The sequence below is a fragment of the Uloborus diversus genome, chromosome 2 (genome assembly GCF_026930045.1).
Source record: "Uloborus diversus isolate 005 chromosome 2, Udiv.v.3.1, whole genome shotgun sequence".
Taxonomy (NCBI): Eukaryota; Metazoa; Arthropoda; class Arachnida; order Araneae; family Uloboridae; genus Uloborus; species Uloborus diversus.
In genome coordinates, this window is record NC_072732.1 from 182,332,807 (window position 1) to 182,356,784 (window position 23,978).

The 23,978-nt window shown below is 34.0% G+C and overlaps 1 protein-coding gene across 2 annotated transcripts in view; it reads right to left on the reverse strand.

Annotated features, from left to right (window-relative positions):
- Positions 1 to 23,978, reverse strand: part of LOC129216191 (uncharacterized) — a 38,370-nt gene that overhangs the window by 13,832 nt on the left and 560 nt on the right. The window contains exons 2-7 of one of the 2 annotated variants that reach the window (XM_054850372.1): positions 14,747 to 14,850; positions 10,402 to 10,499; positions 7,785 to 7,941; positions 5,807 to 5,991; positions 5,596 to 5,706; positions 5,405 to 5,479 (exon numbers count right to left, since the gene is read on the reverse strand). In XM_054850372.1, coding sequence (XP_054706347.1) covers positions 5,405 to 5,479; positions 5,596 to 5,706; positions 5,807 to 5,991; positions 7,785 to 7,941; positions 10,402 to 10,499; positions 14,747 to 14,834 — 714 coding nt within the window. In that variant the 5' untranslated portion in view covers positions 14,835 to 14,850. Of the gene's footprint in view, positions 1 to 5,404; positions 5,480 to 5,595; positions 5,707 to 5,806; positions 5,992 to 7,784; positions 7,942 to 10,401; positions 10,500 to 14,746; positions 14,851 to 23,978 lie in introns of those variants that run through there. The other variant, XM_054850373.1, reaches the window with a different exon arrangement.

The window sequence follows — 23,978 nt, forward strand, 5'->3', positions numbered from 1 at the left end:
TCCGCAAAAAACAAAAATTTAGATGAAATAGACAGTTTTTAGCCACATTAGCGTCTAAACCAATGAGGATAAAATAATATTCTGAAGAAAAAAATTTTGCATTTTTGAAGAAAAAAATTAAGAATTTTCCGGAAAAAAAAAAAAAGAAGAAGCCCATTTTGCATTATTTTCAATAGTTTGCATTGCAATAAACATCTAATTCCGATTTTGAAAACTTGGCCACTTTAAGAGTCTTGTGTACTTAAATCTCGCAAATGACCAAATATGGCGACTAAGTCAAAAATTCAGATATAAAATTTTGAATTTGTTGCATGAAAATATCTTTAAAATAAAAAATCCCCATGAAACTACAATTTAATTGAAAATTTTTAGCACACCCGTGTCCAAAGCAGTTGGGTTAAGACGAAACTTTAAATAGTATAATTGTCTTCATTTCTCAATAAAATTATTTAAAATAACCTAAAAAAAAAAACATTTTGTAGCATATTTTGCTTATTTTCACTAGTTTGCAGTTAAAAGAAACCCCAATTTTGCTTTGTCTTTGAAAACGAAAACACTTAGGCATCGCCTACTTCCATCTTATGAATGACCAAACATGGCGGCTACGTTCTGCACGTAGCTAAAATGCTCGATGAAAAAACGATGTTCTCCGCTCCACTCAGTGTTGATCCTGATATTAATGCTTCCAGAGCATCAAATTACCTCCTCTTTTGTTGAGTTTGTGCACAATTCCTACCTTCCAGGACAGGGAAATTTCTTCTTTTTCCTTAGAAATCGAAAAGTGTACAAGCAAAGTCAAAAAAACGGAGTTTTTTGGAATAAATCGGATTTTCGGAGTACGCAATAAAAATCGGAGAAACTCCGGGAAAAACGGAGCACTTGGCAGCTATGAGCATTGCAAAACTGCAGTTTTGTACGTTAAGGTCCCTGTATATACGAACAAGCTGACGCATCAGCTTAAGATCAGCCATTTTGGATTGGAGCGTGTGTTTGAGTAGATGTCTTTTCTGGCGAATTCTCGCGTTTGGTGATTGTTCACTGGGAGTGATTATTAGCTGCACACATGAATTGTTTATTAAATAAAATATTATTTACCGCAAATTTGGCAAAACAGGAAACTTTGCTGTGGTAACCCAGCTCCTCAACAATGAAAAATCCGATCCGAAAAGGCTAAACTTAAGCTGATGCATCAGTCTATCTATATAGCTGCTCTATTGTATGTTTGAAAAGTTGCTTTCATATTTGTGATCTCCAGGGTTTGAAAATATCCAATATTTTGATATATATCTGATATTTTGATACGTATCGATATTTTCAATCAGCAAAAATTGAAGTGTTCAAAATAGTAAATGCATCCTCAAATCACTCTTTATTATCTTATATTATTATTATTACAATATGTAGACTTAAAATTAAGTTTTCTTTAATTATTTATTCCTAATATTTCACTTTATATTTTTGTAAATTTTAACGGAGTTAATTTTTACTCATTTGTGTTCTGTTAGCTAATTTTACGCAGTTATATGATTCAGAAATAAAAATATATACATCTGTCGCTGCACAGTCATAAGACATTTATTTTTTTCTAACCAACATGTAATATTTAATTTAGCACTTTTAACATGCATAATAATAGCAACATTACTGATAATTGAATGATCATAAAATAAAAAAGAATACTTTGCTGCATTAATGATGTATTAATACTCATAAAAAGGTAGTACATAACTTTTTGGTTATTTTTAATAATAAATGAACAATATTACTATGAATAATGCAATTTTTATATTGATGATACAGTAGTTGAAAAAATAAACATCGAAAATATCAAAATATCTTATTTTCAAAATAAATATTGGATATACAGGGTGGTTATAATTAAAGTTACGCTGTTTAGACCCCTCTAGTAAACGTTCTACACATCAGATTTCGATGAAACTTGGAATATAGATTATATAGACCATGGATAGCAGGATTATGCAATAAAAGAAAATTAGTTCAAAACTCTACCATCAGGGTAGCAAAGGGCGCATGAATTAAATAAGACGGAGACTGTGTCATAAAACCGATTTTGTTACAGAATTTGTTCAATTTGCATTCCATCTGCGTCAATCATGTATTCAAAATGTGTTATAGCGTGAGCCACAGTTGCACGAAGGGTTTCCCTCTAAATAGCATGAACATGACGCCTTATGCTGTCCTTTAATTCAGGCACTTCCCGTGGTATGCTTCCACCATAGACCCGATCTTTCAGGAAGCCCCACAGCCAGAAGTCACACAGATTTAGGTCCGGCGATCGCTGGGGCCCAGCTGTAGAAAAGTATCTGAGACCTGTGACGGAACACCTTTTAGGACCTTGGAGTGGGGTCTCCTCGAAGAAATAGGGACCGAGGATGAAATCACCGGTGAAACCACACCATACGGTAATCTAATCGGGATGCAGTAACTGTTCATACACAACATTGTTGTTGCTGGATGTTTTACGTGTAGAGCGCCCCCTATTGTCCATTTTTGAATTTTTTTTTTTTAATTGTATAATCCTGCTCCCCATGGTCTATATAATCTATATTCCACATTTCATCGAAATCTGATGTGTAGAACCGTCACTAGAGGGGTCTAAACAGGGTAACTTTAATTATAACCACCCTGTATATTGTGATATATATCATGATTTATACAGGGTGGCAACAGGAACTGTGAAAAAAAGTTCCCTGACTTTTCCCTGATTTCCCTGATAAAGTTCACCAAATTTCCCTGATTTACGTTACCAATGATAATGGTTTCCTTTCTTTGCTCTAATTGAAATCTCTTGTACTCGTATGTTTGTATAAAATTCAGTATTTTAAACGTTTTAAGTTGTGTAAAGTTGTTGAACTAGAGATATATTTTAAAAAGATGCTACTTTTTTAACAAAATGGTTAATAAAAAACATCAAGACAATGTTTTTGGAAAAAAAAAACTACAACACAGTATATTAAATTTTTCTACATGGAAAGATTATAGAAAATTTAAAAAAAAATACTTTACTTCCAGAAACCACTTTGCATAAGAATTTTAAGAAACTATTAAACACACCCTTAAAAACATATGTGTATTTATGGTAGAATTAAAAGTAATTGAAATTATTTTGAACTAAATTTTCAAACAGTTGTAATAATTGTTGCAAGAATTACAAGTACTAGTGAAAGAATAGAAGTAATGTATTTATTCTTATATAACTAATTGACATATTTATGCAAAACAGATGCAACCTTTTGACATCCATTCACAGGAAGCTTTTCTTTAATCAAGAACATAGGTTTTAATGAATGAATACAGCATTTTAACAATAAAAAAATTAAGATATTTACTTAAGTACACAAGTTAACTCTATTTCAAATGATTTCAGTATGTAACAAAAAAAATCTTGGATTGCTTTTGTAACAAACAACTTTGAAATGCAAGAAAAAAAAAGCAATTAGTTAGTTTCAAAATATATAAAAGAAGAAAACAACTTGGCTATAAAATAAAAGAATCAGTTAAGTCTGAAGAAAAGAAAACTATAATCTGTGGCGACAGCAAATAGTAAAACGGCAAAAAACAAAGTTTTTTTTTATTGAAAGTTCAATTTTAGCAATTAAATTAAAAACGTGAAGTAATAACTTTTAAGCTTTCATCAGTATTAATTCAAAAAACAAAGATTTCTTCTTGAAATCATGATTACAGTACGCTAATCACTTCGAAACAATGGAATAAAGGCAAAGGAGCTAAGGCATTAATGAAGGCTTCCTCTTTGCCTGTATGGTTGTTTATTTTACGTCGCATTGAAAGTGTGAAAAGAAATTTCAAGCTAGGTAAAATAAACAACCTAACAGACACAGAAGCAATCTTCGGAAGTTCATCCTGTGGTAAATAAGTAAGATTCAATACATTGACGTTGAGGGAAAAAAATGCACAAATATGCGGCAGTGTATAATCGCACTTCATTAATTTTACTTTTTTTTTCTTTTTTGAACAAATAATTGGCGGAAAATGCGTAGGGAATTAGGATACTTAATTTTGTAAAGCAAAAAAAAAAATTTTTTTTTCTTCATAAAATCAATTTTTCCTGATTTTTTGTTATTTTTTCGAAATTCCCTGATATTTCCCTGACTTTTCCATGATTAATAAAGTTCCCGGACTTTTCCCTGATCTCCCTGATCTGTCGCCACCCTGTTATATCGACTGATATATATCGGCGATCCCGGTGGTCTCTAGTAATATATTTTGCTTTATAGCTCGGGGCTTGAATTGAGTTGAGCCTAAGATTTTCCGTTAAAATAAAAAGCCTTAAAATTTGCGAATGAGAAAGAAGAAACAAATCTAAAAGACCTAATTATGGCAACGCCAAATAAAACATCAATAATTCGAGTGGAGATGAGATTTTTGACTTTGATTAAAACGGTTTCTAACTTTTTTTCTTTTGAGATAGAAGCTTCATTTTTCGACCATGGGTCGAGTTAGATCTGGAGTAAAAAAGTCGCTCCCAGAGGTGTCAAAAAGAAAATTGTGGGAGAATGACTTAACTTTTACTGATAGATTTTATGAAGAAAATAGTGCCTAAATTTCAGTTAAGCCTAAAAAAATTCAGCTAAAATCACAAATAACTCCGGCCATAATTAAGTTAGAGCATTGAAACAAATTGTGTCAAAGGCGGAAAATTCCACCCTTTCCAACGATACATAATATTAATATGTGCAAGTAATTTTCACCCCTTTGATAGGTAATTTACGCGAAATCTGAGCTTAAAAAATTAATTATAAAAAAAACTAATTTGAAATTTTAAAACCAAAACCCCAGGTGCAAACCTCTGGGGCTGGAAGTAATTTTGTACAAAATTTCAAGGCTGTAGGTGCTATGGAGTCTCCTGGACGCAAGCTCGCCACAGACTTCCTCTCACAATTTCTTTGACCTTACTTTTGTTCAATATAAAGAGATACATTACTACCGTATTACCTCGGAGTAGCCGGCATGGCATCATTTCAAATATTTACTTTAAAAATTAAATAATCAATTAAAAAGTGTAATGCAACCCTTTGCATTTGCTTCATAAAGCATTTAAACACAATGCGGAATAAAGTGAAATAAATACCTTTGGGCTTGAAAAATAAAATAAGAAATAACAATGTATAATAGCACAAATTAAATCTGTAATGTGTGCTATTATACGTTATTATTTCTTATTTTACAATGTGTAACAATATATTTATGTGATATTTGATATCAATCAATCTTGTACCATTACATGCATTCAAAATGGAAGGATGGATAATTTTGTTGACAGTTTAGGGGGGGAGGCAGTGATGACCCCACATGACCCTCCCTTTGTATCTGCCCCAAGTGCACACATCAGTAAGTTTTCAGATTGTATTTACTTGGGACGTACCAAGTCAGGCTTCCTAGCAGCAGGAGAGAAGTCAAGGAGAACGGCCCGGTGCTGCAACTGAGGCCAATCATGTATCTGAAAACATAATTTCCATTATTTAATTACGAAGCATACATCAAAGAGGATCAAACAAGGAAAGAAGTTTCAAGCTCTTGAGACTAAAGTATTGCTCGTAAAACTATGAAACTCACATAGAGTGCAGGCACACAGATTTCTCCATCTTCATTATACAGGGAAAACAGCTGCCCTAGAGTACAGAGGGCATAGTGCAGTCCGATGACATCGGGAGAGAGAATACGGATCTAACGTAAAAAGGTTGATGCAATACATTTATTCAATATGCCAATAAACCTATTATAATTGAATAAGATCAGATTAAAAACAATATTATGGGGCACTCACCCGCTTATCTTTAATGATCAACTTATAGCTTTCAAATCTGGCATGGGACCCTGGTGAAAGATGGCAGAATATTATACCACTCTCGGTAGCTTCTGGACAGACGACATCTTCCACGACACACCCCACACCGTTCGACGCAAAGTTCTCCTGATGAACATCCCAGATGTCAAGAGATGCATGAAGAGCTGAAATCAAAACATAGTTATGAAGATTAATTTGAAGCAAATTTACATTGGAAAAAAAATTATAATTATGGTTGCTGGAAAATACTCATTGCAGAGTCGGCATTTGTGTAAAGCATGAGCTGAAATTCTACTTGAATAATTACAAATACTTCTCAAATTAACTCTGGTAAAAATTTATTCAATTAAAATAATAAAACACTATTACACCTTATATAAACTTTAAAACATGCCATCCCGTCATTTCGTTACAAATTACACTTACGTGCACCTACCCACGAGTAGCATGAAAAGAAAAGATTAAAGAACAGAATAATCACTTCATTGAAGTTTTATACCTGGATCGCTACTGAGACTGCTCAGTTACATGCAAATCAAAATGTCTTTCTTCTTCGATTTAGAAGTGAAAAAAACAGTTAGCATTTTAACGTAGATGCCAAACCAAAATTAGTTTAGATAATATTTACATGGAGGACAGGAGGAACATGACCAGGAATGTTACCTTATTTCCGTGGTAAATCACCAAAGACCTTAAGCAGCAAAAAAGTAATAAAGGTTTGGTACCTGTTGGGGTTTTGTAACTGCAAGAAAGCGTTTAAAGATTGCTTGAATTCCTATTAGTTTGTTATTGGTTTATAATTTTTTTTTCCTTATATTTTTTGAAAAATCCTCTATTTTTACTTTTTAAGCTGTTTGCTTTTCTGTCTTGTTGCCTTTGCCAGACACCTTTTCCTCCATGAGCTCACCTCTTTTGCATTTAAAAAAAGATTCCTTATAACACCGAAACAAATGTATGCAGTTAAATGCAAATTTTGTGCGATTTGATTTTTTTTACCCTTAAACAAACAACCTTTGCTTCAAGGGGACTTCCATTTTTCTTTCAAAGGAAAATATGGGAATACAATTACATATTCTTTGCTGAGGTTTTTGTTGGTATTTTTTACTTTAAAACATCAACTCTATGCTATCTATGCAGAAAATAAGAAGGCAATGTATTAGTTCCTTTCTGTGTAACCCTACTCCCTAACGGTGAGGTACGAGAGATTGTGAGGATCTTGCTTCCAGCTGCGGCACGTTCAGTTGCGTGTGTAAAACAAGTTTCGATTTGTCAGTGAATAAATGTTTTGTGTATGTCACCTGATCATAATTCTTTTGAGTAATATTACTACAACTAGAAAATCTCCCGCCATGGTATGACAGGTAAAAATTGCTTCTACATTTGAACGAATCAATTGCCTGTTAGGTGATATTTTGATAGTTGAAATTTTAACCCTAACTCCCGTGGATTAATCCTAAACTCCAGTAGATAACGTTCATTGTTGATCCCTTCTTTGTTTCTTCATTCTCCTAAAATGAGTTTTACCAGTTAAAATGTTAATAAGTTACCGGGTTCAGTTCAGTCTTGTCGAAAAGCATTTCCCTTCATGTCAAACATTTCCAAAAAATATTGTCAAATTATCATGTGGTGGCGCGAGTTTCATTGTTGATGACGTCAGCACTACTCGATTATTCACTATTATATATATAAGAGGATGACGAAGAACAGTACTAGAATACCCCTAGATAGACACCACCGAAAAGACGGAAGAACAGCACTAGAGTACTCCAAGATAGACACCACCGAAAATTCTATCTACATCTATATTAGATTTTTAGGAACAAGTATTAATTTTACTGCTTAAGCTGTAAATAATAGCTGAAAGTTTCCCTGGATATAGGTAAATGTACACTCGTTAAAAGCTAGCTTTAAAAAAATTTTAATCTTAGAAGACTATGAATAATTTTCAAAAACTCACTTGTGTCTGCTCCAGCATCCAAGACAACAGGGAGAGGGGTCCCCCTGGTCCTGAAAGGCGCTCCTTCCGTTTGCAGGATTTCCTGAGGCTGGGGCCATAGCAGATGCAGTTTGCTATCCGTAATAAGAGGCAAGGGAGTTAGCAAAAAGGGAGGAACCTGGAAATACATAGAATGAACACACACACACAAAATAAACTGCACATCAGCAGCAACAAAAAGACTAACTGAAGAGGATGGCAAAAATTTTCTCAAAATAAATACATAACAATCAAAATTTGAATTTATAAAATAGACCATTTTAATAAACATCAGAAAATTTTACAAGCCTGAAATTTCTCCAGAACTTCAAATTTTTGTTCTATATTTTCCCAAACTGTATTTTCATTCTTTGTTCAAAAAAAAGGAATTCTTCTCAGCCTATACAATTTTGAGAAAACTCACTACTGTATTTGTTTTATTCTCTTTCAAGCTTTGAAAAAAAAAAATCCCTAAAATGCTAAAATATTTTCCTAAACCTAGTTTGGGCATTTAGACACATTCAGCTAACTTTACGGTATAAGAGAGTGTCTTGTTTTTTTAAGTTATACATTTAAAAAGTATAAGTTATAACCAGGCTCGGATTACCCAATAGACCAACCTAGGGGCACATACCACGGAGGGAAAAAATAAACAGCTCCTTGGGGGGGGAAAAAAGAGGAAAGCTGTGTGCTAGTATTTGGGGAATAAAAATTTGCAATCTGCCCACAGAGCAGAAAAAAGCAATTAGAGGAAAGTGGGCGTAATGCTTGAGTCAAGGTACCATTTCTGGTCAAATAGATAATTTTAAGAGACGCTGACTCCGAGGGTGCTGCAAAGCTCCAGCACCCCCCCCCCCCAAAAAAATATATATATATTTATTTGTAGGGGTGCCGAGCAACCCCACCGGCAGCAAGCAGCAAAAAGAGACCATACAAAAAGGGACGAATATTTAGTCAAGCTTAACAAAAAGAACAAATTATACTGTTGTGTTTTTGTTCTTATACTATTTGTGTTTTGATTCTCACTAATATTTTCTCTGCTTTATTTTATTTTATTTATTTCTTTTTTTTTCACATGGAATTATTTTGTGGTAAAAAACCGAGATTAGAAGATAGTTTCTGCTAAGTGTTTCTGTCTAAAAAACTAAAGCACATTTTTTTGAAATTTACACTCTGAAAATTTGGCCTTGTTCGTCTAAAATCTTGTTTTAAGGTTTCAAGCTCGAAAATTTTCCAGGGAAGTGGCCTTGACTTTGGTATTCCCTTCCCCCTTCCCCAACTCACTTAAAATCGTCTAAAATTAGGCCCTGAATTAACATTTTTAAAAAATCCCGAGAACCGCAGACATCAGCCTTTTTCCAACATTATTAAAATTGACTGAAGTTATTAGGACTTTAAATTCGAAAAATTTACGGAAGAGAGTTGTCAAATTCTATCTTTTTTCCTTTTGTCATTAAAGATGACTTACAATAAAATATTTAGATTTTCAATTTCGAAAACTTTCTGGGGAAGAATGTCTAAACCCCATCCATTTCCCAAACATCATAAAAGATGTCTTCGAATATTTCAGTCTTTAATTTCAAATAAGTTTCTTGCTAAAGCCACCAATTGCCTGCTCATCAAAAAATAGCCTCTAAAATTCTGTTTTAGGGCCTCAATTTCTTCGTTCTCTCTTAGCATCATTAAAGTTTTCAAAGATTTCATTTTATGACTTTAATTTTAAAAGGGGATGGGGGAGAGAGAGAGAGAGTTCCCTAACTCATCCCTTCCTGTAACATAATCAAAGATGACCGTTACGACAAGTTAAAATGCCTTAAATTACCTAAAACTGTATTTCTGGAGCGTCAATTTTGAAAATTTTCTGGGGAGCACCAGCGCATCACCTCTTTTTTGAACATTACCAAGGGAAAATGAAAAAAGAGACCCACCCTCAATTTTGAAACAGGGGAAGGGGCGCGAAATATTCACTTATCCCCCAGATGCTGCTATGTCTCTGAGAGAGATGGTGGGGGGGGGGGCGCGATTTCGATATAGTTCGGATATGTGAAGGGGGTGGGAGGCTGTAATCTCTAAGCTTGGCCTAGGGACAGGGTGTAAATTCAGAGTTTTAGAATGTTCAGAATTTTTAGTCTAGAACTTTACATCACATTTGAATTGATCATTTCAGAAAGGGCGTAGGTCCTACGGGAATCCATTGGACTTACGCCCTTTCTGAAATAATCGATTCACTTGCACATAATTATACATTTTCGGCGTTGACAGCATAGAACACCAAAACCGCTCAGTGACTTTTAAAAAACATTTTAAAGGAACTATTAGAGATTGCAGACTGTTTAAAATTTTATCTTGATTTGCATTCAAGAAAAAATAAACACCTTAACAGATGTACAAAAACATCTTGTGGTATGTCAGCCGACTTTGTTTTTATTTTTTACATACAAAACTGTTTCAGTAAGAACTCTCATTAAATTTCACCCAACCCAAAAACTTAGCATTCTCCCCTGGATGTAGACTACTTTTGGAAATAATGAAACTAACACATCAATGAATTCCAAACGAAAGAAAAAAGAAAACAGCACTGATTGAGTACTAAACATACTGTTCCAGTAGAAGTGAAAGAATCAGGTGATTTAGGTGCGACTGGTAGAAGATTTTTAGTCAGAGAATCTTTCCTAATGTCAGTGTGAACCTCTAAACCTATGAAATAAAAATAAAATTAAAAGATGTTAATTAATGCTGAAAAGCGAGCATTGAACTTCATTATAAAAAGAACTTTATTTATACAAAAAAAAAAGAAATTTTCTCTTATAGACCCAATACTCTATATCAGAGTTTACCAAACTGTGGTACGTGGACCACGGGAGTCCATGCCAGGAAGTTCGAGGTGCTATCTAGCTAAAACGTTAAATAAAATTGAGATTGCAGGATAAGTAACAGTATTTTAATTCAAAAAGAAAGCACATTTATGACGAATTAAAAAATTCTTGTTTAAGTACATGCAGGGTGCAGCAGCCCTCCTCCCTCCCTCCCTCTCAAAACTCAACATACTACACATTAATTAATTTTGTGTGCATAACTTAACACACTTAAACAGGGTGGCGACAGGAATTGTGAAAAAAAGTTCCCTGACTTTTCCCTGATTTAGTTCACCAATTTTCCCTGATTTACGTTACCAATGATAATGATTATCTTTCTTTGCTCTATTTGAAATCCATTTTATTTTTGTATAAAATGAATTATTTTAAACGTTTTAAGTTGTGTAAAGTTGTTGAACTAAAGATATATTTTTAAAAAATGCTACTTTTTTAATAAAATGGTTAAAAAAAACATATCAAGTCATTTTTTTGGGGGGGGGGGGGAAACCCCTACAAAACAGTATATTCAATTTTTCTACATGGAAAGATTTTAGAAAATTATATAAAAAAAAAACTTTACTTTAACCAGAGACCACTTAGTATAAGAATTTTAAGAAACTATTAAAATTACTCATAAAAACATATGTGTATTTATCAAATAACAAAAAAGTAATTGAAATTATTTTCAACTGAGTTTTCAAACAATATAATAATTGCTGCAAGAATAACAAGTAATGGTGAAAGAATAGAAGTAATGTAGTTACTCTTAGATAACTAATTGACATATTTATGCAAAACAGATGAAACAATTTGACATCCATTTATAGGGAGCTTTTCTCTAATCAAGAACATAAGTTTTAATGAATTAATACAGCATTTTAACAATAAAAAAATAAAGATATTTACTTAAGTACACAAGTTAACTCTATTTCAAATGATTTCAGTATGTAACAAAAAAATCTTAGATTGCTTTCGTGACCAACAACTTTGAAATACAAGAAAAAAAAAAACAATTAGTTAATTTCAAAATATATAAAAGAAGAATACAACTTGGTTATAAAATTAAAGAATCACTTAAGTCTGAAGAAAAGAAAACCTTTATAATCTGCGGTGACAACAAATAGTATGACGACAAAAAACAAAGGTTTTTTTTATTGAAAATTCAATTTTAGCAATTAAATTAAAAACACGAAGAAGTAATAACTTTTAAGCTTTTATAATATTAAACAAAAACCAAAGATTTCTTCTTGAAATCATGATTATAGTACGCTAATTACGTTGAGACAATGAAAGGCAAAGGAGCTAAGGCATTAATGAAGGCTTCCTCTTTGCCTGTATGGTTGTTTATTTTACATAGCATTGAAAGCTTAAAAGGAAATTTCAAGCTAGGTGAAATAAACACCCTAACATACACAGAAGCAATCTTAGGAAGTTCATCCTGTGGTTAATAAGTAAGATTCAATACTTTAACGTTGAGGAAAAAAGATGCACAAATATCGCACCTCATTCATTTTACTTTTTTTTTCCGAACAGATAATTAGTGGAAACTGAGTAGGGAATTAGGGTACTTAATTTTGTAAAGCAAAAAAAAAAAATTTTTTTTTCTTCATAAAATATATTTTCCCTGATTTTTTGTTATTTTTTTCAAAATTCCCTGATATTTCCCTGATTAATCAAGTTCCCTGACTTTTCCCTGATATCCCTGATTTCCCTGATCTGTCGCCACCCTGTTAAACTAGGGCAACAGTGTTTTAAAGTAAGAAAAACAACGTTAAAAAAAGCACAAATTTGCCAATTACAGCAGAGATGCGTTTTGGCGTTACAGGGAACGCCTTTTTCAATGCAAAAAGTAATGAGCTTATGGATGAAAAGACATCCAACACAGCTTTTGTCGGATGTCTTTTCATCCATAAAATCATTTGCATTGAAAAAGGCGTTCCCTGTAACGCTGAAACACGTGTCTGCTGTAATTGGCAAATTTGTGCTTTTTTTTAACGTTGTTTTTCTCACTTTACTGTTCAGCACAAAGGTATTCATTTATCTTATTTATCTTAACAGTGTTTTGTTCACTAACTTCAAAAGTTCATTTTTATTAGTAAACTTGATGTAGAAATTCGGTGATAACATTTATTCCGAATTGAATTTCAAACAGAATTTTTCTTCCATAACTCAAAATAATAAACTAAAAAATGAAAACCAGACAAGAGCTCTGAAAAATATATAGATCAATGAATAATTAAATTTAAAGGAAAAGAAGCATAAAAATATATTATAAAAAAATAGATTTAATTGTCAAATCATTTTTTTTTTTTTGGTGCACGCCGGGGGGGGGGGGGTCTGTGAAGTTTGTAATTTTTCTGGAGAGGGTCCACGGAGGATTGAAGTTTGGGAACCTCTGCTCTATATTTAGGAATAGTTTGAATTAGGGCTGTATAAAAGAGGGAGGTTTATAAGGTTCAATTCCCCCTCCACAATTTTCTGAAACTACAGTATAACTTCGATTTAACAATTATCAAGGGACTGGGAAAATGTATCATTAAATCAAGACTATTGTTAAATCGAGAAGCATGTACAGTAGGTACTGCTTACTGTGATTACTTTGGGGCAAATACAATTTGATAACAATAACCGACTGATAACAATAACCGAAAAGAATCCAGGAGACACAAAATAATGATTTGTTCCCAATTAAGGTTTTTTTTTGGCAACCTCAAATTAAAATCACAATGACTCAACTGAACGCAGTTTTAAATTATAAATTATTAAATTAACAGAATGGAAATATCTGAATTATAAAAAGTTAAAAGCTAAATTATGCAATTTTTTAATCACATAGTAATAGGTGAAGTAAAATATGATCGTTTTCTCTGACATTCATTAACCAGTTTCAAAGCACATTCAGCTTTTCTATCTTTTCCAGCATGGTTTTGCTTATTGTTTAAATTTTAATTTAACTTTGCTTTGTGTTCAATCTTGACACAATTCTTTAACAGTTTACAAAGTAATGACAACAATGGAGGTCCTACATCAATGCCTGCAACATGTACAGCGACTGAATTTTTTTAGGTGCAAAAGAAAGGTTTCTTAGGGGGAGTCCGTGGTCACTGGGGGCGAACTTTCTGTAGCTTCATTCCTAGAAAAAATTTGAACTGCTATTGAAAACCACAAAATGCTACAGAGAGTTAGTCTCGTCAGGGTTTGCCTATGTATTTCTGTTAATTGAGGAACAAAAACGGAAAAAAAATTGAAAGTTTATGAAAAAGTGATAACAATAAACAAAGAAGCTGATTACAATATCCGACTTTTTTAACATGTGTTAACATACAAGTGTTCCGGGACTTCGTGATTCTGATAACATTAAGCGAATGATAACATCAACCGTGATCACATTAAGCGACGCCTACTGTACATTCAATGCAGTTAAATCGGGACCAGTGCAAGGTATCATTAAATTGAGGAAATCATTAAATCGGGCATTGCTAAATCAAATTTTTCAGTAAATCAAAAAAATGCTTTTTGTGATATTTTTTTTGCTAAAAAATTATTATAACTTTTTTTAAATTCATTTTTAAAATGAAGTTAGTAGTAATGAAAAACTATAAACTTACCCCTGAAAATTCAGTATTGATTTTGATTGTAGTGAGTTATTTATCATTTTCTCATTTTAAACCACAATCTTTTCCTTCAGATTCAGTAAAACCTGTCAATAAGTGGTAACACAACTATTTTGATCACAATTTTTCTCAGTTTTCTACTGGTTCTTAAGCATGAGAGAACTGTGCAGTTTTTATTTTTTGCCCTTTTCTGATCTCAGATGCTAATAAAACATGAAATTTCTACAAATACATATTTTTGTAAGTGCCAAAGATTAGAGATGGGAGGGGAAAACAGCAATTTTGAAGGGAATTTTTTTAGGCATAAATATAGGGGTCTGGAGCTAATTGTTATAAATATAAGTCTCCAAAATGAAGCTTTGGCCAATCTTTAGTCACTAACGACTAAACGAGGAGACTAAAGATCTCTGGGAGAACTGGACCCACTGGATTCATGCTTGGTATACACCCTGTTTCATGTGATTAAAGGACTCACCATTCTCACGAACCCCTGAAACCAACCTCACATCATGCTCAGGGGAATTCCACATTTCTAGCTTTTCAGGACAGAATGGAAGGGACATCTTTCCTGCATACTTCCTGAAAGGTAAAAAAAAATTGCGAAAAATTAATTAAACCACATGGCAAAGTTATGTTCACAAGTTAATTAGTAAATGGTTCATTTAGTTGTTTATTCATTTACTTATTTTTTATTTCTTTTGAGCAATCATGAATTGAATACACTTGACCATAAGTTGATATTTTTTATTTTATTTTTCTTTGCTTATTATGCAAACTCTTCTGGTCTATAGGCCTCTGTAAGCATGTCCCTCTTTCTGGGCGGTGGTGTCCATGTCCCCAGAATGGACTTTATTTGAATTCTACCCTTTGGACTACAGACAGCCTTTTTAGACATCCAGCATCCAAAACACGACAACCAGCATACAACATCTAGCATCCAGTCCATGGCAATAATTTGAATTTTGACATCTTGAATTCAAACTATATTTTTTGCAACTATGATTGCTACAGGAACTGTTTGAAAAAACAAGAAACACACTAAGTTGGGTCCTATCCTAATTCATGATTGCGAAAAGCATAATTTGAGAATTCCAGACCTCAAAATTCAAATGAATTCCAGGGGTTTAATGTACCAAAATATTCTTTTTATTCACTTTATTTAAAATCAGGGGCCGGGGCCACAAAAATTTCCCACACCCAATCCTATGATGCACTGCCACTGCATGTCAACTGTATCCCATGATCATGCACCGATTTGGACAGCTTATCACTACAAAACAGTATATAAGAAATATAAATAAGTAGGTTTAATTCAAATGGGCAAAACAAGAAATTTACAGCCTCAAAGCAATAAAACATTAGAGATTTAATAATAACAAAACTTATCATCCCAAAAAATTGGGAACAAGCATCATCCAGAAAGCAAATTCTGGTTATTATGAGGAACCGGATTCAAACTATAGGGTGCCATTCATTACTTATGTAAAGATGATTTTGGCAGTTTTTGACCCTTCCCCCCATGTAAGGTTACGTAAGATTTTTCAAACCCCTCTCCTTTATTCTTACGTAAGATACCATTTCGTTTTTCAAAATAATAAAACAACGAATGTTAGAACACTGGAATCATTATTAAATTCATTATTATTTTATTAAACCTTTTTGTGTAAAGAAATATTTACTAAAAAATTGAATCTAGACCAGGGGTCTCCTACCTTTTTCACTTGCGGGCCACATTGTAAATTTTTGGACACGAGGCGGGCCAGTCCAACAATATTTTTACTCAGATGGTTTATTTAGCACAACCCCCCCCCCCTCCTCCACCGATACATTGCGAATATACATAGATTTTTTTTTTTTTTTAATTAAGCGCTCAGTAGTGATTTTTGAACATTTCTGGGCTTGCTTCTAAGTTGCTATATTTCCTTATACATATTTGCTGTTCGCTAAATTAAATTATATTTTAAGTGCCCGTAAATCGTAAAATGAGACCTCAACATGTGTAAAGCTTTTAAAATATTTAAAACGTTAAAAAAATAATGAGAAGATTGCATTTGTTTACCGCTTAAAATTTCAGTCTAATTCAGGGACAAACTTCGTAGCTCCGATCATTAAGAGGGATTTAAAATGTTCGACTGATAAAGAAGATCTATACTTAGATTTAGTATACTTTAATTTTGAAAATGTCTGTTCACATTTGTAAGTGGATACAAAAAGAGAAAACATAGCTCTAGGGGCATTCCACGGTATTTTTGACATTTATGTAGAGTCCGTAACGTGACCTTTTTTGCTATAACTTTTTAATTTACTGTTTGATTAGCATATTATTTTATTTTGATCTTTTCCTACCAACATACCAGCTCAAATTAAAATAATTTGCAAATCAAACGGTAAATTAAAAAGTTACGGCAAAAAAGGTCACGTTACGGACTCTACATAATGTCAAAAATACAGTGGAATGCCCCTCTAGCATGATTTTTTCAGTTCTTAAAATCTTTTTCTGGTAGAGAACTGTAAAATCGAAGTAGGTTACCTTTCTTGTGGCATTCTACAAAGCTTTCTAGAGTAAGTCTTTAGTTGCTAACTCGATGATTTCCAGTTGCATATCAGAAGGCATCTTGTCAATATCACACTTAAAAGGGTTTTGAAAGAGTTGAATCTCTTCAAAGCGGGTTTCAAACTCAAGTCGTAGCCTGAGACATGACTTCCAAAACGTAATCCTTGGGAAAGGTAGCAGTGCGTAGTGCATTTAAGTTTTTACATGTTTCAAAGTGATCAAATTTTATAGATCTTAAATGCTTTTCAAAAAGTATGAGTTTTTGTCTGAAAGCTTTGACATGATAGTACAAGTCATAAACTGAAGAGTTTTCACCTTACAATTTCAAATTCAGAAAATTAATATGCGTCGTGAGATCAACAAGGTAAGAGAGTTTTCATACAAATACACTGTCAGAAAGTTAAGGTACAGGACGAAGCTGTTCAGTCATACGGGAAAAAATCTCAATTGCTTCTTGAAGTTCAAAAAAACGCCTGAAAAATTGCCTCTGCTCAACCAGCGAATTTCACAATGGCACGGAACATCTGGGTAAACGCTGTCAATTTCATCAAGAAAATTTTTGAATTGACGCTGTTTGAGGGAAATTGATGTGGTGAAGTTAACTGTTTTGAAAGCTACGTTCAATACTTCAGATACTTTCAAGTGTTTCCCACACAAGGCTTGTTCATGGATAATGCAGTGAAAAAACATGGATTGAACACCTCCAATTGTTTTTATAAAATTGGAAATGTTTCTAACACTCCAATTTTGGGACCACACATATTTTTTTAACCATCTGTAGTAACACCTTTCGGGTGTTTAAAATCAAGCCCAAAATTAGAAATGGTTTCACGTATTTTTCCAAAAATTTTGTACCAGCTCACATTGCTCTCCAGAAAATGCCCAATGGCTGGGGACTTCCAGGAGAATGTGACACAGAGAAAAGAGATTTGTTCTCGGAAAGAGCAAAAACAGAGATGGGTGCTGCACTCATAGTTAACAGTAAAAACTGATTAAAAAACGATTAAAATAACAGGTAAAAAGATTTTAAATAATTATTGGAAATTAAAAATAATGTCTCAATTATATTTCCAACGAGACTGTCTCTACTGTTTAAGGCTTGTAGGTGAAGACTGTCTCTGTTCAGAAAGAAAAAAAAAGTTTGTAGGCTTCCTGCGGGCCGGATCCGGCAAACGTGTCGTAGGTTGGAGAGCCCTGATCTAGACTGAATGTTTTTTTGGCATTTTTTTTTCTGATGTGACACTAATTAAAAATAAAACATGCCATACATAGTGTGATTCTTTTAATATATTTTACACTATTAATTCTTTGTAAAACAAATAAAAAACAGTTCATCAAAATACCTTTTTTACCTGCCAAACACATTGACCGCGTGATTTCTAATGTCAACTGCGTGATTTCTAATGTAAGAATTACCTGAGAATGGGTTTGACACTCCCCCCCCCTTTAAAGTAAGGGTTTGTAGAGATTTCCTACCCCCCTCCCTCTCGAGACCCTTACGTATTTAATGAATGGTCCCTAGGTAATTATCTGTTCACAGAACATGTTTTCATTTCTAAACAAAGTGTATGCACAACAAAAAAGAGGAGGGGAAAAAAAAACAAATTTTTTCACTTTTACGACAAAGAAATACGTTATTGAAATGTAGCCTTAAGGAAGTGTAGTATGAGCAATAAAATATTACACTTGAACGTCCAATGTGGCTTGCCTGTAGAATCTACAAAGAAAAGTAACGACTTTCCTTTCCAGAAACCATTTTTAAAAATTCCCTCATTGTTTGTATGTATTTAGTAACATTGTGCGAAAATACGCGTTTGCTATGTCAAGAATATTCATTCGTTTTTTAAAGTATTCTATCGCAGAAATAGTCTGAAAAGACACACACACACACATAGGCGGATTTACGGGGGTGCCAGGGGGTGCACCGCACCCCCAAAATTTTTGGTTGCGTTTTGAAAAAAAATAATTTAGTATATTTCACCTAGAAACGCAGAGGGGATAAAATTTCACAGCCGCTATACTAGTAAATTTACTTGAAACAAATTCGGTGTATCATCTCACGTCGCTAGTGCGAGAAAAATATAGCTGTGCTCATATTAAGAATTGAAGTAATTTTATCCATTTGAAAAGAAAAAAAACTTAAAAGAAAGTCATGCAAATAAGGAAATTTTTCTTGTTGCATTGGTGCATTCATGGGGGAGGGGGCACAATACTGGTGACCCTCCTCACAAAATGCCAAGTTTATGTTTTTTAAAAAAAACCTTCTTTATTATTGAAGGGAAGAAAAGATCTCATTTTGGGAAAACGCAATTATTTTAAGAAGAAAAAAATAAATAATGTTGGGGGGAAACCTTAATTTTTTTTCAAAAAGAAATTATTGACGATTTTTTCAGCAGTTTCAGATTATTGGCGGCGAATTGTGTGTCACCTCCACCCCTCTCCTTACACCAATCCTCTTTCTTTCATATCCGCCCTCCCTCTTTTTTTTTTTTTTTTAATTTTTTCTATTTCCTTTTCATTTTTTCTATTAGTCCTCAAAATTTTTCCTCTCCGAAGCCCTCTCTCCAGCCAAAGTTATTACAGAGTATCTAAAATTTCGTTTCTTGGACTTCACTTTTGCTAAATTTCCAAGATCCTCTAATCGCCTAAAAACTTCGAAAATCGTTTAAAATTGCGTTTTTGGAGATTCAGTTTTGAAAAACTGCATTGTCTCTAACGTTACCAAATATGGTCTGACACTCATGTGTTTAAGACTTTAATTTTGGAAAATATTCGAACAAGGGCCTCCGATCCCATTTCTCTAATATCATCAAAGATTGTTAACATTTTGGTTTTGAAAACTATTATTTCGTAATATTTAAGGATGGAAAATCTTTTGGGACTGCAGCCTTTGAAATTCTCTTTATAATACGATGGAGTATTGCATAAGAACTTCATTTTTAGGACTTCAATTTGAAAATTTTCCAGGAGAGAGCTCCAGAACACCCCGTTTGGTAACAGTATCAAAAATTTTCCACCATAGCGTTTTTGGAACTTCAATTATGAAAAATTAGAGGTAGTGTGGGAGGGGGGTACATATTTCTATATGTTTTTCCAAAAATCGATTGGGGAGAGTCCATATGTCTCATTCCTAACCCAAACTATAGATATGGACTATGATCACATTTATAAGACTTAAATTTTTAAACATAGCCTTGGAGCCCCCCCCCCCCCCACACACACACACGTACTTTTCTTTCCACTAAAATATCACGAAGAACTGTAAAACTGCGTTTTAAAAACTACTACATATTGCAAATTTTTTCTGGGGCATGAATCCCCTTCCAAACCAGAAGCTTTATTTACCTTTTGCTTCTAACAACATCGACTTTCGTTTAAGACTTTTTCTGCAGTTTGAAATATTAAGAATTGCTGATCCCCTAATGTTACTAAGTATGGTTTACATCGCGTTTTTTAGACACAAAAGTGCGCCCCGCCCTAAAATACTTTTTAATTTCACCACTGCTTTGTTGTTCCGGGAATACCCCCCCCCCCAGGGCCGGATTACTAAATAGGCAATGTAGGCAGTTGCCTAGGGGCCCCGAGGTTCTCAGGGGCCCCGGAGAAATCTTAAAGTTGAAAATATGTAAGAAAAAAGTTCTTTTCGACAAAAAAAAAGAAAAAAAGGAAAAAGTTTTTGAAAAAATGGGGCTCCCTTCCTTTTTTTCTCTCTATCTCATCTTTTACTGCTGTCAAACAGGAAATGTTTTATACATGTGGGATCTGGGTCATACACAACAGCTATGGGGCCCCTACCAAAAGGTTTTGTTATTCATTTTTCAAAGGTCATGGAGACCATGGCCTTTTGTTTCAGCTGCTAAAGGGCTAACAGTGGCAGATTTTCCATACTTCAATCGTCGCATATGGGGGGTCCCCCATAATATAAGGGCCTCAAGAAGGTATTAAAATTGAACATGAAAAAAAGTATTTACGTTATACAAGTTAGGCCAAAAAAATGAGTAGATCCGTCATTGTGGCCCGACGGCATCCAGATCGTTAAGTGTTTGCTAACGATAAACTCCATAACTCAGTGGCGTAATTACGTAATGCAAGACACCGCACCACGGGGGGGGGGGGGAGTCAGGAGGAGCCCCAAAACTGTTAAGCTTTGTTTTCATTTAATTTTGTAAAAATTTTCCAAAAAATCAAACTTAGTTTTAAGCTGTAATATTTTTTCTGGGGCCTCTAAAGCCCAAAAACTTATTGACCCAGGGCCCCGATTATGATATTGGGGCCCTAGGTCAAGCACTTTTTCGGTGCCCTCTTGTAGTCAAACAATACAATTTTTTCCTTTTGCTAGAATAGTTTTAGCCAATTGGAGCCCCCAAATAGCAGAGGCTTTGGCACAGCCTAGTAGACCTATTCAGTAAACAAGCCCTAAGTAGAGAGAAGAGGGCCCACAGTCCAACTTCCATGTGCGAAAACCAAACCTTGGCTTGTCGATTTCCTAGGTCACCTACCATGGAGAGAAGTGAAAATCCCTGAAAGAAAAGGAAAAAGTCCTGGCCGTATCGGAGCTCGGAAAAAGGCAGCCAAGAGAAGGTTTTCGGTGGATTTGGATTGGAGAAGGGGGGGGGGGGAGGGAACGGAGTTGAGATTTGTTTTCAATTTTATTAAATTTTTCCGTAAATCAAACTTAGTTTCAAATGCTTATATTGGTTCTGGGGACCCCTAGAGCCCCAGAACCTTGACCAAGGGCCCCCAATTAAGATATCGGGGCCCCAGGCCTAACAATTTTCGGGGCCCTCTTGTAGCTAAACATTAGTTTTTTTTTTTCATTTGCTAAAACAGTTTTAGCCATTAAATGGGGGCCTCAAATAGCACAGACCGCGGTCTAATTTTCCTATTCAGTAAACAGACCCTGAGTGGAGAGAAGGGGGGCCCACTGCCATACTTCCGTACGTGAAAACCAAACCTTGGATCGTTGCAAAAAGTATCATATTGCCCTTCCTAGACCACCTGATACGGGGAGAAGAGAAAATCCCAGAAAGAAAAGGAAAATTCGGAAAAGGGGTGAATGAGGACAAAGTTATCAGCAGTATGACCCAGTTTCCTACTATTCTACTCGTTACACATTATTAAGAGAAATTTCACAAATAGCAGAGATTTATGCTCGTGGAAATTTGTCAAGGACCCGATTAAATGAGTGATAGGGGCAAAAACTTCGCAAATTTCATCAATTTATAGTGATTTTTAAAATTTCATGCATGGGGGGGGGGGCGAGAAGTTTTCAGCAACGCAATTTTTCTTGCGTCTCTGATAGTCATAATAAAATATAACCAATTCTAACAAATAAGTTTTTATTTTAAAGCCTGGAACTACTTCTGGGATTTTTTTTAAGAGGAATGTTTAGCTTGAATAAGTTACTGCTAAACCTCTATTGTTTATCAAAAACGTAGTTGAAGATTATGCACCTGTGACCAAGTAAATTTACTGAATCTCTTATACATGAAATATGATGTACATAGAAATTTTCAGTTACATATACATTTGATTTGCCACAAAACAATTAATATCCGCGAAAGACTATTAATTGTTTAATTTTTTATTTACCAGCATATTAGAAATTTTGTTAATTCTTATACAGTGAAAATTTCGCCGAACGTACAACCCTTAAGCATGAACACCCCTCATTACGGATATTTTTTTTAATAACCCCACCCCCATTTTCTATGGTTAAACTATTAAATCTCCTTTTATTCTAGTGTGGAGACTTACTTATCCTGACACGGACACAGCTTTTCTTGTAAAAATCTCTTTTTAAAATATTTTAGCAAACCTCTCTGGTTTCCCTTTGAAAAGAAAAGAAAAAAACAAGGGAATCAGAAAATCCTTTGCTTCCACCCCATTAAGCTGCAGGTTGACTGTTCAACACAATGGTCCTGGGGACCCGAGCTCTGATTCCAAGAAATGCAGCTGTTAGCAGGACTGCAGTATTATAAGGTCCTGGCTGTTATTCGTGGGCATTTCTTGGAATAGTAGATATAAGTGAACAAGTCACTTTGCCGAAATTTTTGATCCCTCCAGAGTAAATAAACTGCCCTCCAATCCTGCCGCCTTTACAACTATGGTCTTGCCTTTACAATAGAGGTTGAATATGCGACTCTGGTGGTTGTAGTCTAAAAAAGCATGGGCGGTTCAATAAAGAGCTTGAACTCATGTATTTGCGGAAACGCGCGTTGGTTAGGCACTTGCCGAAATTCGAAGCAATTTTTTTTTTTTTTTGTAAGAACACTTCATGAGACAATGTTCTCTGGTGCACTTATTATTTATACCCTTTTTCTATACGAGCTTATGGTTAGACGCCTGCAAACCATTTCTTTTATTTTTATCATTTCCGCACCTCTTTTTCTCAGAATGAAAGGTGGTGTTTTTAAGTAGAGAGGTTTCACTCTAACGAATTCCTGGTCCTCTTCAGTTTTTATATGTGCAAGGTAACCAAACTTTAAAGTGGAGTTCTTGTTGGAGTTCTTGAGATAAAGCTAGTTTTTGAGTTGATATTTTGTACCAGTATTGAAGTGTTTATTTTTTTGCCTTAAAAATGAAGCATCAAAGCACATTGAAATACTTTTCTAAGAAGTAAAAAGTTTCCTATGAGAAAGGTAAGAAAACAATTATGTACTGATTAAAAATAATAATAATAATAAAAACAAGCAAGAATTCGTTTTATATATCATTCATTTCTGCTGCAGGCATATTATTTGTAACAAGATATTAATTTTTCACCAAAATTTTTGTACCTTTGAATTCGAAATTTGTGAGCTTTACGTATTTTTTTGCACTGACCTCTGACTGCAATATTGCCATCAGAAAAGAATAAAAGGGACACTATGGAAATATATGTTTTATGTGTGTGTGTTTTTCATTTTTTAGTTTTTACTTATGTTCTGAAGAAGTAACTTAAAATTTAGTTAATAATGTAGTTAAGTAATTTTCATCTGTTTGGGAGGGAAACGGTCCTCCCCCCCCCCCCAAAAAAAAAAAAAATCCGCTACAGTTAGTAATAACGGTATAAATGCTTCAGAAATATTTTACTGAGTAATGCTCTGTATCTCTTTTTTTCTAGCTCTAAAATGAAAAGTAAACATAAACACATTTTAGTTACTGTATTCAT